We start from the raw sequence: 17,096 nt of genomic DNA, 5'->3' as shown, positions 1-17,096 counted from the left end.
TTTTTTTTTTTTTTTTTTTTTTTTTTTTTTTTTTTTTTTTTTTTTTTTTTTTTTTGTAAATTCTTGCCTGTGTATATAATTCTGGACCTAAAGGAAGGCGAAAATTGTGCCCGGAAGCTTGATGAAAGCCTTGATGAGACCCGGAGGTGGTGAATTGACACCTTCGGAAGGTGATCAGGTTGCTAATATACACGTTTAAACTTTTTTTTTTTCCCTTGAGACTTGTTAAAATGTTCACTGCCTGTTTTGCTTATTGGTTCAAAATTCTAAATAAGTTGTTTGAACTTCTAAGCAACGCACGACATGTGTTTCAGGCTCAAAATCCATTGGTTTCTCAGAGCTTATGTTGAATCTTGGAGTAAATAGGATAAGATAAATGAGATTGTGTGCTTTGGTGTTGTAGGTTGTCTATCACTGCACTGTACGAACACTTGATGGATTTGTTGTTGAATCGACTCGATCAGAATATGGAGGTGAGTTGATAGTTTGCTTTTAAGGAATGCATCTTTGGGGAATATGGATTTTTGGTGGAGCTGACTAACGAAAAACTGTGTCACGTACTGCTTCAGCTGTTGACTGAATAACAAAGTTGTTTTCATTTGCTTATCAATCACTTCCAGAAGTTTTGACATTGAAGCTGATGATGTCTGGTCGTCAAACATATTCCTAACCAGAAGAATCATTATTGTTGTGATTTGGACTTCGACGAAAAAAAAAACTTTATTGTTTGTTTCTTTTGTGTGTATGAATAATGTCTTCTTTTTACATATCAGGGAAGGGCATTCCAACAAGGCATATTTTAGGCAAAAGCAAAATGATACTTGGATTGCTAGAAGGTATTCCAACAATGTTGAAGGGTGAAGTGGCTATGGTAATTTTCTTTCTTGAGCTTGGTGCATTTGTATTACCTTAAGAGGAAGATAATAACATCTCTTGGACATTTGTTGCAATTAACCGTTTCTACTGCTGTTTCAGTTCAAGATGAAACCCCAAATGCACTACGGGGAGGAGGACTGCCCACTTTCAGTCAGTAGCAGCTTCCCAAAGGAAGATGAACTGCATTTTGAGATTGAGATGTTGGATTTTTTTAAGGCCAAGGCAAGAAATGTCAAAGTTTAATGTTTTTCTTATCATGTGAATCACATAAAAATCGGACGACAATAAAACTTTCTAAAATATAAAGATTCATGTGGTAAATGATATTTACTTCAGGACCGTAGATGAAATCTAGTGATGCTGAGTCATTAATATGCATACACGTTTTCACTTCCTAACCTTCTTAATACATATTTTTCCTTGCTTGGTTTGGCCTCTCAACCTTAAAGATCTTGACTTGTGTCTGATTGTGATCTGGTAGTTATTAACTTTTCTTATTGATATGTTTGCAGGTTGTGAGCAACGATTTTGGCGTTGTGAAGAAGGTATTGGTAAAAATGAAACAAGCGTTACTAAGTAATTTGTAGTGTTTCTATAGTTGAGTAAAAATACACATTTTAAGCAATATGATCTTAGAGTTTCAATTCTCAAGTATACAAACTTAGATACATCAGTGGAATTTCTAATAGTTGCAATTGGCATTGCTGTTTAATGGAACAATTGTTGATTTAATATATCAAATGAACATAGAAAATAACTACAGGGGTTTATATGGATGTGATTAGCAGAATTTAAGATGGGATGTTAAATGTAGGGGGTGCTGGGAAAGTTTTTCTTTTAACATGTGGAAAACTCTATGGAATGCTCCTGATGAATATGAAAGGCGAGTTTACAATTTTTTACGTTTTGATATTTTATTAACAGGTTATTAATGAGGGGCAGGGTTGGGAATCACCAAGGGAGCCGTACGAGATCAAAGCCTGGTATATGTGTTTTCCTTGCGTTATTTTTTTTATCTTTCATATATGTTCTTATTTGATATGTCGAGAACCAAACTGAGTTTGTATTTTTGTTGAAAATGTGGATGCCTCTAGGATTTCTGCAAGGACAGGTGACGGTAAAGTGATTCTATCACGCACAACGGGAGAGCCATACTTTTTCACTTTTGGAAAGTCAGAGGTTAATGTTCAAGACCTTGTCTAATTGTCCTATTTGTCTATTTCCTCACTTAATCTCTTTGCATGTATGTTAGGTACCAAAAGGTTTAGAAATGGGAATTGGAACGATGACACGAGGAGAAAAGGCTGTAATATTTGTCACTAGTCAGTATTTAACTCCATCTCCTCTAATTACGGTGGAGGATGGTATTGAAGAAGTTCATTTCGAAGTGGAGCTTGTCCACTTCATTCAGGTTAGTGAAGTCATTGTTAAACTAGATTATATTGCATCATTGATCTGCTTGGGGGTGGATTTACTACCCTTTGTTTAAATTGATTCTTTCTGTCATTAACCTACTTTGAAAAAGCTGATTGTTTGATTATCCTTTTGCTAAACTTATTACTTATGTATCTCTCACAATCATTGAGCTTAACCCTCTAGTAATGAATGAGTAGGTAAGAGACATGCTTGGAGATGGACGGCTGATCAAACGACGAATTCGTGATGGAAAAGGTCTGGGTTCAGAACTGTACTCTCACTCAAATTGACATTTATAAGGAACATAGACAAATTAGAGCCACGAGTTTGATGAAATTTCCTTCTATGATTGTAGTATGTGACGTACTTGAACATTGTTTTTGTCCATCAATGATAATACTCCATATTCTCTGGAATAATCAGGTGATTTTCCAATGGATTGCCCTCTTCATGACAGTCTATTACGTGTGCATTACAAGGCCATGCTGAGTGAAGATAAAAGAGTTTTCTACGATACAAAAGTCGATAATGATGGTCAGCCATTGGAATTCCAATCTGGAGAAGGGCTTGTGAGTTGTCTTCCCTTTTATTACTGACAGTAACTCAGCTCGTGGATTCTTTTGTTGATTATGAGAGATGATCTACTAGAAAGGCTGTTATGGTAAATAGAAAAGGAAAATGGGGAAATCTCTTCCCGAACAATTAGTTAGCACACTACATGCAGCGTATAATATCGTTAGGAAGGACATAAGAAAGAGTTATGGTCCTTTGAAATTGGATTGCAGGGTTCTGTAAGATGCATTTGCATGTTTTTGAGTTCATTAATACTATATAGTAGATCGGATGACCAAAGGTCTTGTCTTTAAAAACAGGGTAGTGTATTCTACCAATTAATCTGCATCAACCTTCCATGATTTCTTTGCGTGGTTTGGTTAAGGAGGTTCCAACAATTTTTGAATTGATTATGTCTGGGATTTTGGGTAGAAGCTCTGTGCTTTCTAACCTGCATATGCTTAAGATAATAATTGTCAAGTTTATGGCTCATAATTGTGTAATAGGTGCCTGAGGGATTTGAAATGTCTGTCCGTTTGATGCTGCCTGGAGAAATAGCGCTAGTTACTTGCCCTCCAGATTATGCATATGACAAGTTCCCGAGGTTATACTCGACCTTTCTTTTTAGTAACTTAATTGTATCTTGGTTTTCCAAAATATGTATGACTCAATGTAGTCTTTGACGTGCTTTTTTCTATGTGCTCAGGCCAGCTGATGTTCCAGCAGGTGCTCACGTTCAATGGGAAATTGAACTTCTTGGTTTTGAGATGCCAAAGGTGCAATTATTCAGTTTTTTGGATCTTTGGTTTGGTTACTTTTGTTCATCCTTTGTCCTTTTGTGTTCTCATTTCTCCCCCTCGTGGAGTTTGTATCTTTTGTGCGTCTCTTTTCATTTTATCAATAAAAAAATTTCATTTTTTGTTAAAAGAAAAGAGAGGCCAAAGGCGCAAATAAGTTAAATAGTTGCCAGTACTATTGTTATTGTTTAGCATTAGACTCTTCGCACGTGTTCTTAATTTTAAACTCCCAATAGTTATCCTCCAATGCTGCAATTTTTTTGCAGTACATTTCGAACAAACATTGAATCATCTTGTTTTTGAGTTGTTGATCGTGCAGATACTTCTTTGTTCATGATCTTCATTTATGATATCTGATCCTGGCATGGCAATAACCTCATCTGTGAATTAAAAGTTCAAAATGTCTGTAGTTTAGTCTGATACTGTTCTTTGAATATTGAATGAAAATGGATGAAGCATATACTAGTACATGGTGTATCCCATACCCTTGGATTTTTCCTTTTTTTTTTTTTAAAAAAAAAACCTTCATTATTCAACTTATGAATCCTTCAGGAATGGGATGGCCTGGACTTCAAAAGCATAATGGACGAAGCAGGGAAGATAAAGAACACGGTATCTTGTCCTTTTTGTTTGTCTTGGCTAATATTGGGCTATTATTATGCTACATTATTCTACTGACAGACTGCAATTTCTCCCTGTGCTAATGATTACAAATGGCACTTATTTATACTTTTTTTTCCAGGGCAACAGACTTTTCAAAGAAGGAAAATTCGAACTAGCTAAAGCCAAGTATGAGAAGGCAATCTATTCTGCTCGTACTCTCTTCACCTTGTTTTAGCGCAACTTTTTCATAAATATTAATTGATATCATTTCATTGCCACAATGTCCAAAATTTTTTTTTTATTTAAAACTGGAAATTGCGACTTTCCACATCTTTTAGATGGAGGAATCAAGCAAAATAATTTATAAGCTACTTATGTTAACTGTCTTTAATTGTTATGAACACCTCTGATTCTGCAGGTGCTTCGTGAATTCAATCACGTCAATCCACAAGATGATGAAGAAGGAAAAGTTTTTTCTAATACCCGAGTAAGTACTTGCAAGCATTTGATCTCGAGTCATCTTAAACTTGAACATTTGACCTGGTTTGCTGCCAACCTAGTCGGTTTACGACCATTTATTTATTGTCCATATCTGATTTTTTCAAGGATTTGTTAAACCTGAATGTCGCTGCATGCTACTTGAAACTGGGAGAATGCAGAAAGTCCATTGAGATGTGTAACAAGGTATGTTTTATAACTTTTTAGCCCACTTCTGTTTTTGAAAATATCATTTTCTCCTGGCAACTGATTGCATGAATTTATTCATGGATTCCATTTGACCGTAAAGGTGGCTAGAATATCTCCATTCGCAGTATCTGACAGGATTCTCAGCCTGTATTCTTTTGAGCCACGGTTGTTCCCTGCAGCCCACTCGTATACAAAGAGTTGGGGAAAAGTGGCGTAGGGAAGCAGGGGGAACATTTGGATGATCAGAAGGATTTAAAAATACAAAGAACAATTATATTTTAAAGGCAGTTAAATCAGCCATAGAGACCCAAATGCTTAAGTTGTTGTTAGGCTAGAGTGTGAGATCCCACCCCGGTTGGAGAGAGGAACCTAGCATTCCTTATAAGGGTGTGGAAACCTCTCCCTAACAGATGCGTTTTAAAACCGTGAGGCTGACGGTGATACGTAATATGTTAGAGCGGACAATATTGGTTAGCGGTGGACTTGAGCTGTTACAAATGGTATCAAAACCAGACACCAGGCAGTGAGCTAGCAAGGACGCTGACCCCTAAAGGGTGGATTGTGAGATCTTATATCGGTTGGAGAGGGGAACAAAACATTCCTTATAAGGGTGTGGAAACCTCTCCCTAACAGGCACGTTTTAAATGCTGAGGCTGACAGCGATACGTAACAGATCAAAGCAGACAATATCTATTAGCGGTGGGCTTGAGCTGTTATATAGAGTCAATTAAATCTATTTTTAGTTTATTCTTTTGACTAACACTTAGGATTTAAACTCGGATCTTCTACTACTAGTAAAAAGTTAATGAGGACAAATAAGATCATTTACAAACTCCACTTTCGAAGATTTCTTTACTAATGAGTTTTAGCAATCTGATGAACTGCCCCCAAATAATGACTACACATTATTTACATGTTTTTTTTTACTATGTTTCCTTCCATATTAGTCCTTCAAAAGTCTCTTAAGTGGGAATTATGCAGGTTATCGATGCAAACCCCGGAAATGCCAAAGCTTTGTATCGTCGAGGAATGGCCTACATGACCCTCGGAGACTTTGAGGAAGCAAAGAACGACTTTGAAATGGTAAAGTTTTTTAATTTTTCAATGGTATGCTTGGATGTTTTACTCCCATTTCTGAATTATATACTTCACACCAATAGATGAAAAAAGCGGATAAATCATCTGAAGCCGACGCCACTGCAGCCCTCCTAAAACTGAAGCAAAAGAAACAGGTCAGAATACAACAATATCATCATTTCTAATTTACCATTAAAGATGGGACCGAAATTACTTTTAAGAAATCATTTTGATCTTCTGCTTCACTATTCCATCTACAGGAAGTGGAGAAGAAAGCAAGGAAACAGTTCAAAGGACTATTTGACAAAAAACCGGGAGAAATTTCAGAGGCTGGAGCTGAAGATAGAGATCACCAGAACTCAGGTGAAATCCAGGAAAACTCTGATAAGTTAGAACAAAATGAGGATGACAAATGCTCTGAATTTAGTGACGATAGTATAGCAGATGACTATCCAAGGGATTGGTTATCCCGCTTCTGGCCTGCCGGTAGACGAATATTTTCAGCCCTTGGGCTGAATAGATGTTCCGTACTATAGATTATAGAGAAAAAGAGAGAATATGTTCGGAGGGGTAGCTCAGCTTAGCCTCAAGGGCATGATGAATTATACAATAATCTTATTGGATCATGTACATTAAGATTAAGAATTGCAGGATAAAGAATCATCCATATTTGTCTTTTGAATCTCCGAGTGGAAGGATCCTTGGGAAGCTATTTTCAGATTCATAAGGTCTGTGGAGATGAAATGTGTTTTAGGATTCAGATTCTTTGGTGCATTTGTTAGATGAAAAATTGACACATTTGTGCGACGTTTTTAAACTTAATCCGAACAAGTGTTCTAGTTGTTGCCACGTGGGTTTCTGCTCCAATAGTAGTTTTGATATGTTTAGGAGAGCTTAAAGATTGTGCGGTAGCTTTTGAAAGAATAAGAATATTTTTTTATTATTTAAATTGGGTTCTAAGTAAATAAATAAAAATAAATTAGGAAAAATATAATTAAGTAATATGAAAAAAATTTAAAAATTTAATTTATCCTTGAGCGTCATTTACTAAATTAAAAAGAACCTCTAAATGAGATATTTTTTAAAATCTATAATTAGGAAGGTATATAATTATGAATAATGGTTATTTTGTGGTCCCACAAACATACCACTAAAATGTTGTGTTAAATGAATAAAGTTTAAATAATTGGTAAATCCTATTCAATAAAATATTAATTTATAACAAATAAAGTGACATTATTGGAGCTGACAAATTACTACCTAAAGTTAAAAACAATATATTATAATCAAATAGATTGGGATATGATAATAATTAGATAAGTTAATCATTTGCTAAATAATATATTTTTCCCCAATAATAAACTAAAGCATGTTATTCAATAGAATAGGATAATTATTAAAATATATAAAAATGATTTTTTTTCCTCTCTATAAATTGGGTTGGATTAAGTCAGAAATATTTTTGGACATGCTCGTTCATGTAAATATTTTTTATTTTAAAAATATTTTTTTAAATAATAAATCTAATCCAATCTAATCTAAATTTTTTTGAGTTTGATGGGTTCGAGTTGTTTGAGACGTTCATTCAAAATTAAAAATAAAATTTTGTAACTCAATTTTAATACATTTTTTTATATAATTCAAAATTTGTTTTAAAGAATTATTGGAAAATAAATAATAAAAAGTAACTATAAAATTTAGTAAAAATAAGAAATAAATGAATATGGTATGTAAACAAAAATCAATATTTTAAAATTAACGGTTACTTCCGTTCAATACAATTGAGTTTTAGAGAAATTCACGAACCAATCAAATCTACAAAATCTTCGTTTATTTGAACCCTAAACCTAACCTAGTTCATAACCCACCAAACCATACAAGTTAGGTAAGATTGTTCAAATGTTTAGAATCCGATAAGATTAGGAAATAATATTGGAAATTGGAATAGGTAATTAAAAAATTGGTGGTTGAAGAATTAGAAGAATGAATAAATGAAAAGCAAAAGAGAAAAGAAAGGAAGAAGAAGCTTGAGGAAGAAGATGAAGAGTTTGTTTCCCTCTTACGCCCTTCAAATTCTGTTTCCCTCTTAAACTCATAGCCGTTGGGGAAACAAATTTATTTAAATTTTTATTAAGGAAACATTTCTTTTTATTTGGTTGCTTATTATTTAAGAAATTTAAAATATATTTTACTTATTTACTTATTTTTCTTTTCGACAATTTTTACTATAAATTATTAAAACCACCTTATAAATTATTATTCATAAACTACAATCCATTACTAACATTTTTTCTTGTTTTTTTAAATTAATTATTTTTTAAAAAATATTAAAGGATATAAGGGTGTTATGTTTTTTTTTTTTTTTTAAACTAAAAAAAGAAAATTATGTTATTTTTTTATAACCTAAAAAAAAAAATTGTCATGTTTTTTTTCTTTCCATATATAAAACGGTACTCCCTCTTTCACGATTCCCTTGGCACGTAGTTCATTATCATTTTGAAACGCCAAAAGTTAATTTAATCGCTGCATTGCATCTGCCATTCAAGAACCCTCGTTTGAGGAACGCAAAGCTTCAATCCTCGGGACCATGGATGCTTTGTTGAGCTCTCATCAATGTCAATGGCGGACGGAGGCTCTCCCTGTCTCCTACTTCATGTGTTTATCCACAAAGTAATCATGATTTAAATTCACCGCCCTCTTTCTTTCTTTCTTTCTTTATTTGTTGTTTGTTTTAACCGTTTGTACATACCCTTTTCATTATTGGGCATGGTTGATTTGTGATGAAACCTTTTGGATAGAGCTTTAAATCGACCCTTCAATTCTAAGAGTGGCCCTAAATCATTACGAACCCCATTTTCTTTGATTTGGTTTTCTGGGTGTTGGAATCTCCATCGGAATTTGTGTTTTGAGCTTAATTTGCAGAAGGGTTTGGATTAATAAGGCTTCTAGTGGGTGGATTCGAAGTGGGTTGCTTTGATTTTGTGCTATGGTTGTGATTGAAGAACGGAAATTGTAATGGATGAGAGTGTGGTTGAAAAGAGCCAAGGGATTGGCCACATTGTGCCTGAAAATGAGATGTTTAGCCATTTGGTTGAAGAACATGGACGTGAGAGTAGCTCGAGCTCTGATTTTCTTACATCGGAGACCACAGGGGGGCTTGAGGAGCACAGTCACAGTGGCTCGGAGGACTCATCGCCTCCTTCTTCATTGAGTTGGTCCACTCGAAAAGCTTACGGACCGGATTGTATTAGACCTAATGTTGGTGATAAAGAAGAAAAAAACTATGTTGATAATAGGAAGGTGGAGAAGAACGTATCTTCTTCGTCAGGTAATTTTGGCCCTCTTTTCTTTGTGGGGTTTCTCTATATAAACTGTTTTGATCTTTTAATGCTGTGTGGGGATTACAGAGGTTGAGATGTTGAAGGAAAGATTTTCTAAACTGCTGCTCGGAGAAGATATGTCAGGCTGCGGAAATGGGGTTTGTACGGCGTTGGCTATATCGAATGCCATTACAAATCTTTGTGGTATGCTTTGACTCATTGCCTAATATTCTATCTAGGATTGGCATTGGTAGACACTGATTCCCTTTGCCATTGTTTTGTTATAGCTACTCTGTTTGGGCAACTGTGGCGATTAGAACCTATTTCAGAAGAGAAGAAAGTGCGGTGGCGAAGGGAGATGGATTGGCTTCTTTGTGTTAGCGATCATATTGTCGAGTTCACGCCTACTTGGCAGACGTTTCCTGATGGAAGCACGCATGAGGTACTGAATTGTTTTCTAAGTATGAAGTTTGTGCCTGTTCGAATTGCCTGTTGCCTTCATAGCTTGTGAATACGTTCATATATAAATGCCAAGTAAATTTGTACAAACACAGACCAAAAGCGTCAACGATCAATTCTCTCTTTTGGGTTACGTTAGAGTTGGATTTTTTGTTGAATTTTCTGATTTTGTTGTAAGAACAGAGCTGCATCGAGAACGTGAAAACGGGAGAGTTTACATGTTTATGTATTTGTAAAGCATCAATTTTTTGATGGGGTTTTTTTTATGACCCTTCAGGTTATGACATGCAAACAACGCTCGGATCTTTACGTTAATCTTCCTGCTCTTCGGAAACTGGACAACATGCTTCTTGTATGATTCACCAATGTCCACTCGTCTCTGTGTTACAAACGTTTGAGATTTGTTCTGACTTTGGTAAAATAAACTTTGTGCAGGAAATATTAGATAGTTTTGAAGTTTGTGAGTTCTGGTATGTTGATCAAGGGATACACGGCCCTGAGACTGATGGGTCTTCCTCTTTCCATAGAGTGCTACAGCGTCAAGAAGATAAATGGTGGCTTCCCGTGCCTCGAGTTCCTCCGGGTGGTCTCCAGGAAGACTCAAGAAGGCAACTGCAACAAAAGCGCGACAGCACAAACCAGATATTAAAAGCTGCAATTGCAATTAACAGTGCTACTTTGGCTGATCTTGAAATTCCCGAACCGTATCTCGAAGCCTTACCGAAGGTACGAGATGCTTGAATTGTTACAATTCTGATATCTAAAGCAGTGTGTGATTTTCTAATCTTTTATTCCATTTGGTTTCTCAGAATGGAAGAGCCTGTTTGGGAGATCTCATATATCGATATATTTCATCAGATCAATTCTCTCCTCAATGTTTACTTGACTGCCTTGAAATGTCATCTGAACATCAAGCTACCGAGATCGCTAACCGGGTCGAGGCTTCTATCTACGTATGGCGAAAAAGAACGAGCTTGAAACCTGCTATGAACTCCATCAAACACAGTTCAAAATCGTCATGGGAAATGGTGAAGGAGCTGATGGTCGACTCGGAGAAAATGGAGCTGCTAGCAGAGAGAGCAGAAACTCTATTGCTTTGCCTGAAGCAACGGTTTCCTGGTCTTCCACAGACAACCTTAGATATGAACAAGATCCAGTACAATAAGGTCTGTCCCTACTGGAACCTTTTAACATTTCCACTGAGATTAACACATAGTAACTTGAGTAGGTAATGTCTGTTTTGATCGTTTAGGATGTCGGAAAATCCATCCTAGAGAGCTACTCTCGAGTTTTGGAGAGCCTAGCATTCAACGTCGTTGCACGTATCGATGATTTGCTTTATGTGGACGATCTCACAAAGCATTCCGATGAGCAGCTCTCGTCCATATCGAAACTTGGTGTGATTTCTCACAACAACAGCCCATTGCCTTTCTCAGTGCCCATCTCTGGCACTCCATATAAAACACCATTTGCCACTCCAAGCTTTTCACCTGCTCAAGCAGCGAGTCCTGCCAAAACTACCCAGCGCGGGTTCGGTATCAGAAAGGTTTTGATCGACTACCTTGGTATCGAAGCAAGAGGAGGAAAAGAAGCCAGCAATGATATAGAGAAACCTGAACCAGTTGCCTATGCAGAACTCGACAAGCAAACCGCTCAGCTCAGGGAAGGAGTAACGAGCTTCCCTTCACCCGAACAAGGATCGTTTGCATAAGAGTAAAAATCCAAGCTTGGTTTTCATGGCTGTATGTTTTCCAGTTGAATTTGTCAGTTTTGTGGATTTCTTTTTGTATGTATAGAATGTATATTTGGTCTTCAATTTGGTTGTATTTGTGTTGATGAGGAATCAAATGCTCCGCCTTCAAAGTAATACATACGTGCTTATTAATCACTGCACCATTAAAAGTCTTTTGGCAATCCTTTCTTAATTTGTTCTGATTGATTCTTTTGACGTAACAATGACGTTGTTGGTTCGGTTTGGTTGGGTTGGCACAATATTTATTCTACTTTCAAAATTATGAATGGTGTGGTCCAGAACACGAACAAGATTGAACAGAACCGAAAGTAACATCAAAAAAGAAAAAAAAAATGAAGATCAAACATTGCCAAGAATTGTGGCTGCAGAATCTCTGTCCCTATCCCATCAATCTTTTCAATTATTTCTTTTCCCAACGGCCAAACATAACGACCATGGAAAAGCAAGAGTCATAAACCTCCACAGAAAATGACTGGTTTTGGCATGCAACTCTGTCGACATATTCTTAACTTCAGGTAAGGATCCGAAAATGACACTTACAGTGTCATGCTCAGCGTTTGGGAGCTAAGCAAGTTGAGTTAGGATCAAATTGACATGAGAACAAGAGTATCTTAATCATTCTGAGATATACGTACGTTCCTACAATACATTTATGCTTAAAAACACCAAGGTTCAAACAAACCAGCAAACAAAAGCAGTAGCAGCAACAGCATTCTTTACAGTAAAATTTAGAAAGATGCTTATAACTATTCCATTAACTAAAAGAGATTCTGTTGTGTTCGACTGGAAAATGGATCAACCAGCTTTGTTGTTCACAACGATCTCGCTATCGTCTAGCTTCATAAAATAAGAGGTCGATCTATGATCCTATGTACCTGCAAGTTTAACAATCTAAAGTAAATGCACAACTCAATCTCGCATCTTATACAAGTCGATAATAAAGATATTAATCAAATCAAATTCAAATGAAGGTTCGATTGGAAACCGATATAAGTCTACTCCAAACTAAACATCACGAAAAACCACGAAACTCTGGAATTATAAGGCAAGCTTGTGGAGTTCGGTGATGATCAGAGTCTACAATTTTAAACTCTAAAGAAAGATACAAGTCAGGGAGACAAACGATCAATTATAGAACAATCAGCCAAAAGGTAAAAAAAAATCATCTTAGAACTAAAAGTACCTTAATAAGTATAAAACCTTGGCAAGTGATCTAGAATTAATAATAGAGAGACCCTGCAAATGACGATGATTTGCAAAAGAAAGTATGAGTATTTGAAACAAAGATAGTTTTCAATATTTTCTTTCTCATAAGCAGCACCTCTATTATTTCATACCTTGCCACCAATTTCCTCTTGAAGCACTTCCAGAATCGTCTTCTCCCCCGTCCTTCTTGAACTGAAAACATATCACCAGAATAAGTCAAGGCAGATCACTGGGGGGGCAAAACAATACTCAATTTCAATGTCTGTTCAGTCAGCTACATGTTACCATTGTTTGAGCAGGAGCAAGCAGTTCAAGGAAAAGAGTAGTACCATGTTTAGTGCTTTAAGATTATGAACTTATCAAAGAAAATGAAGTGATGAATATCAATTTGTTGAACTAACCGTCGAGTTCACCCCAGAATTGTGAGAATTCTGAGGATGAGCATAAACATCTTGGCCACCATAATAGATTGATGAGGTAAACTGACATGGTTGGGCTCTTTGATCCTGATAGATGGAACTCGAATCTTTATTCTTCGTCTCCCGACTCTCCTTTTGTCTTTGATTAGCAGTATCATCTGCAGAGATAAAAGTTATCAATAAGGAAGAATGAAGAGTATAATATCAAGCAATTTTCGAAACAAAGTTGGTGCGTAAGCAATCCAAAACTGGCTTAGAGTCACAGGATATTGGAAGTATCGATCCCTGGTTTGTTGATTGAATCCTAAAATTTCTCTTAAGAAGATTTCTCTAGCAACATATTTTCTTCAACACATGATCAAGAATGTTTTCTTTCTCAATATCTTAAAGCAATATGGCTAACTAAAAACACTTTTCTGAATTCTCAACCTGTTTGGCTACAATTCTAAAGAGAAAAGAAAAGTTGAAAGGATTATGAAACCTGTCAGTATGTTCTTGAACATGGCATAGGAAACATTTTTATACAATAGAGAAACTTCAAAATGATAATCCACTAATATTTTCAGTTGTTTTGTTTTTCTTTCTTTAAAAGAATCCTTATCTGAGGAAACAGAGAACCAGCTGAAGTTCAACAAATCAGTTTGAGCACCATACAAAATCAAGAGAGCTAGAATAACCAATTTTCAGGTGAGACGCTCAAAGTGAGGATAAAACAAGAACACCAATGCTCAATCTTCTTCTTGGAAAGATAATCAAATTACATGTATACACAAACCTTGATCATCAGCGTTGGGGATCCAAGGCTGATTTACAGAAGCCCTTTCAATCTCTTTGGTTCGAGAGAGCAGTGAGTCTCCCCCTAACACCTGAATAATTAACACAGATTAGAGATAAAATCACAAAAATCGAAAGCCATATGAAAAGAGAAAGATTAGAAGAAACAAGAAGAAGAAGAGTGAGAATCCATGGAGATCAGTGAGAGAAAAAGAAGGAAAGAAAGAAAAAAAACCTGAAAATCAATTATGAAAGTGAAATCGGACAGACAAAGAATAGAAGGATGAAACAAACCTTGGAAGAAGGGGAGAAAATAGAGCCAAAAATCCCAGAGGTAGAAGAAGAGGAAGTGTGTTTAGAGCCAAAGAGGTCAGTGGTGAGAGAAGAAGAGGAACGCACATGGTTGTTTCCGTCCATTTTGATCCAAAACAGTGAAAAACAGAGTAGGGCGTCGGGTGGTAGTGGATGAAGGAGCTTTAATGGCGGAAGAACAGAGGGAGCAGAGAAAGAGAGAGAGAAAGAGAAGAACACGTGAATGCTGGATGATGATGATGCAGAGTTGAAATGATGAAGAAACTGCCGCTTACCCACCAATTTATAACCCAGAAAAAAAGGCCGTCAGAAATCAATAAAATAATAATAATAATAAAATAAATAAATAAATAAAAAACCTCTTTCAAATTCTATTTCTTCTTCTTCTCTTCTTCTTCTTTTCAACCTGTCAAATGAATTGATTGGATCAATGACACGTGGACTCGCAGGTCCTCTTTGTGGGACACTCGCTGACTACCAATCATTTACTGCCACGCTTTATCCGAGATGGATAACGACAATTATTATTATTTTTTTTTTATTCTTAAAACCCATTTTTCACCTCTCTTTTTTCCGCCCTTTGTTTTAATAATAGTAGTTAGAATTTTGAAATGATAAATGTTTGTAGGCATTTGTCCAATGTTGGTCGTAAATGAGAAGAATTTAGAGTAGGAAGTAAAACCTACCTTCTTTAGGGTTGAAGATGGGTATTTTTATGACAACGTTTTAGGGGTTTTATGTTTTCTAAACAAACACGATTGAAACAGATACCCATGAGTTGGAAGAATGCATGACACATGACCTCTTTAGATGATAGAACCTAGCCACGACCTCTTTGGCTCCTGGGTGAGGTCACAAATGTACATTGAATTCGACTCAATTCCTCTCCTTCTCTTTGCTCTTGGTTTATGTTATTTGTACCTAGTCCTTTTCTATAGTTTGGTTTTGATTTTTGCCTTTTATTTTAGTTTTGCTTATGTAACAACCCAAGTTCACTTTTGGTACGCATTTTCTAATTTTTAAACACATCTATTAGGGAGAGGTTTTCAGTCTTATAAGGAATATTTTGTTCACTTCTTCAACAAAGGTGGGATCTCTCAATCCACCCCCTTAAGGGCCCAACATTCTCGTTGGCACACTGCCTAATGCTTAGCTCTAATACCATTTGTAACAGCTCAAGTCCTCCGCTAATAGATATTGTTCGCTTTGACATGATTTTAAAACGTGTCTACTAGAGAGAGGTTTCCACACTTTTATAAGAAATGTTTCGTTTCTTCTCAAACGGGTTTGGGATCTCGCAACTTATTATGGTAAATCAAACATATCCAACCCAATTTGAGAGTACAACCTTTTAATTTTACGTCTATTTAACCTTATTAAGACCATTTTCTTTTAGGCTCTCAAATGCCTTGGAAAATTTCAAATGCTTTAGAAACGTACCTTATAATCGTACAGAGTTGTTGTGAGTTGTTTGAAAGCTAAGTGCTCGATGATAGCTCTTGAATCATCCTTCGTATCGTTTGTCAAACATTGTAAGAATGATTCATCATTCTCTCTTATGGTGGTTTGTGATTTCTCAAGTAATATTTTTAGGTTATCCTTAAAATGACTCGATCATGCCTCACATTTGGGCAAAGTTATTGGCTTTTTTAAGCGTAAGTGCTTTAAGGTGGATCTAAATTTGTCCTTCCCGAGTGATTCTAGATTTTCATAGGATTTAAGAATCAGTTCTAGAAAGATGAATATCATTTTCTTCGAGATAAGTTATAGTCATGTAGCGTTTAAATTATATGACTGTATTACAATTTGGAGAAAAAGAAAAACGACCAAGTAGAGGAGAACCTGAATTGGGGGCATGCAAGATGCATACCTCTCGAGGTGAAAATCTAGTCTCAGTCTAAACCTCATGTGGAGTTGGAAGTGAGAGAATGCAGACACATACAAAATGATGAGACCTATCATTTAAAATCGTCTTCTCTTAGGCGATTTTCCAGTCTAGGCAAATTGGATATGTAGTACTTATATACACACAACCCACATGTGCGAGCGTGGGCCCACTAGATAAGTTCGCACGCCCCGTAGGCCTGCTAGTCTAGCTAGCACTCTCTGGGCTGTTGTCGAACACTCGGGGGGAATAACAACCATCGTAGCATCATGTTAAACATGATGGTCATTCAGTCTCATAGTGTCCATGTCCGTACTCATCATAAAGGGGAAGTATCTCGATGCACGTGAACATACAATTATGCGTGAGGTCTCCATATTTTCTACTATGGTGTAATAAATCATGCAAGACAACCCTCATTGTTTCATCACATATTACACTCGGTAATATGCATATATAAACTCTTATAAAATCATTTTATTCATAACGCAACTTTCAAATCATGGCATAAGCGTTATGCATCATAGATTTCCTTATTTCAAAACATATCATAGCATGTCATGACCTAACATAACATATCATAGTACATCATGACATTTCATTTATACCATAATATTATTTGGCATATCATATAGCGACATATAACATAATATCACATATCAAAGCATATCATACATATGACACGTGCAGGGCCACTGGACACATGTCACATACATAAAGTAATTCTCCCAACCAAACCGTGTTAGAATCGCACAACAACGCACACACTCGATCTAGATGAACACAAAGAACAGGAGAGAGAAAATGAAAGGACAATATTGACTAAAGAATTTGTATGGATGACTACAAGGTAGGTAAAGTGAGAGAAAATACAGAAAATACTATATTTTCAAAAAGATATATATATATATATATATATATATATATATATATATATATATATATATATATATATATATA

At 35.9% G+C, this 17,096-nt stretch overlaps 3 protein-coding genes across 5 annotated transcripts in view; 2 read left to right on the top strand and 1 right to left on the bottom strand.

Moving 5' to 3' along the window:
* LOC111438209 (peptidyl-prolyl cis-trans isomerase PASTICCINO1) overlaps positions 1-6,690 on the top strand; it is an 8,520-nt gene extending 1,830 nt beyond the window's left edge. For 2 of the 3 annotated variants that reach the window (XM_023076164.1, XM_023076165.1), the window contains exons 3-21: positions 94-178; positions 404-473; positions 774-871; positions 976-1,098; positions 1,389-1,421; positions 1,801-1,859; positions 1,971-2,055; positions 2,129-2,287; positions 2,490-2,547; positions 2,716-2,861; positions 3,351-3,448; positions 3,551-3,620; positions 4,194-4,253; positions 4,384-4,440; positions 4,663-4,731; positions 4,851-4,928; positions 5,913-6,014; positions 6,092-6,163; positions 6,269-6,690. In XM_023076164.1, coding sequence (XP_022931932.1) covers positions 94-178; positions 404-473; positions 774-871; positions 976-1,098; positions 1,389-1,421; positions 1,801-1,859; positions 1,971-2,055; positions 2,129-2,287; positions 2,490-2,547; positions 2,716-2,861; positions 3,351-3,448; positions 3,551-3,620; positions 4,194-4,253; positions 4,384-4,440; positions 4,663-4,731; positions 4,851-4,928; positions 5,913-6,014; positions 6,092-6,163; positions 6,269-6,544 — 1,798 coding nt within the window. In that variant the 3' untranslated portion in view covers positions 6,545-6,690. Of the gene's footprint in view, positions 1-93; positions 179-403; positions 474-773; positions 872-975; positions 1,099-1,388; positions 1,422-1,800; positions 1,860-1,970; positions 2,056-2,128; positions 2,288-2,489; positions 2,548-2,715; positions 2,862-3,350; positions 3,449-3,550; positions 3,621-4,193; positions 4,254-4,383; positions 4,441-4,662; positions 4,732-4,850; positions 4,929-5,912; positions 6,015-6,091; positions 6,164-6,268 lie in introns of those variants that run through there. The other variant, XM_023076166.1, reaches the window with a different exon arrangement.
* Positions 6,691-8,492: 1,802 nt separating this feature from the next.
* Positions 8,493-11,689, top strand: LOC111438191 (rop guanine nucleotide exchange factor 7-like). Its single transcript, XM_023076148.1, has 7 exons — positions 8,493-9,336; positions 9,416-9,532; positions 9,616-9,770; positions 10,065-10,139; positions 10,223-10,513; positions 10,597-10,953; positions 11,040-11,689. The coding sequence occupies exons 1-7, from the start codon at positions 9,024-9,026 to the stop codon at positions 11,496-11,498; spliced, it is 1,767 nt and encodes a 588-aa protein (XP_022931916.1). The 5' UTR covers positions 8,493-9,023; the 3' UTR covers positions 11,499-11,689.
* Positions 11,690-12,170: 481 nt separating this feature from the next.
* Positions 12,171-14,539, bottom strand: LOC111438192. The gene is made up of 6 exons (XM_023076149.1): positions 14,234-14,539; positions 13,941-14,031; positions 13,148-13,323; positions 12,878-12,938; positions 12,724-12,776; positions 12,171-12,415 (listed from the first exon to the last, which is right to left on the bottom strand). Exons 1-5 carry the CDS (start codon positions 14,354-14,356, stop codon positions 12,760-12,762), a joined length of 468 nt encoding a protein of 155 aa, XP_022931917.1. The 5' UTR covers positions 14,357-14,539; the 3' UTR covers positions 12,171-12,415; positions 12,724-12,759.
* Between the last annotated feature and the right edge of the window lie 2,557 nt (positions 14,540-17,096).

This window comes from Cucurbita moschata, unplaced genomic scaffold (genome assembly GCF_002738365.1).
Source record: "Cucurbita moschata cultivar Rifu unplaced genomic scaffold, Cmos_1.0 Cmo_Scf00072, whole genome shotgun sequence".
NCBI classification, from domain to species: domain Eukaryota; kingdom Viridiplantae; phylum Streptophyta; class Magnoliopsida; order Cucurbitales; family Cucurbitaceae; genus Cucurbita; species Cucurbita moschata.
The sequence above is the reverse complement of the archived record's forward strand: the minus strand, read 5'-3'. Positions and strand labels throughout refer to the sequence as shown.

What these genes read in the sequence shown, in the direction of transcription:
- LOC111438191 (XM_023076148.1), top strand. Translation starts at nt 9,024, where the DNA reads ATGGATGAGAGTGTGGTTGAAAAGAGCCAAGGGATTGGCCACATTGTG. An exon ending in TGCCATTACAAATCTTTGTG is followed by an intron (nt 9,533 to 9,615) that starts GTATGCTTTGAC and finishes GTTTTGTTATAG; the next exon opens with CTACTCTGTTTGGGCAACTG. An exon ending in ATCTCGAAGCCTTACCGAAG is followed by an intron (nt 10,514 to 10,596) that starts GTACGAGATGCT and finishes TTGGTTTCTCAG; the next exon opens with AATGGAAGAGCCTGTTTGGG.
- LOC111438192 (XM_023076149.1), bottom strand. Translation starts at nt 14,356, where the DNA reads ATGGACGGAAACAACCATGTGCGTTCCTCTTCTTCTCTCACCACTGAC. An exon ending in TTTTCTCCCCTTCTTCCAAG is followed by an intron (nt 14,032 to 14,233) that starts GTTTGTTTCATC and finishes TTAATTATTCAG; the next exon opens with GTGTTAGGGGGAGACTCACT. An exon ending in ATTCTGGGGTGAACTCGACG is followed by an intron (nt 12,939 to 13,147) that starts GTTAGTTCAACA and finishes ATATGTTTTCAG; the next exon opens with TTCAAGAAGGACGGGGGAGA.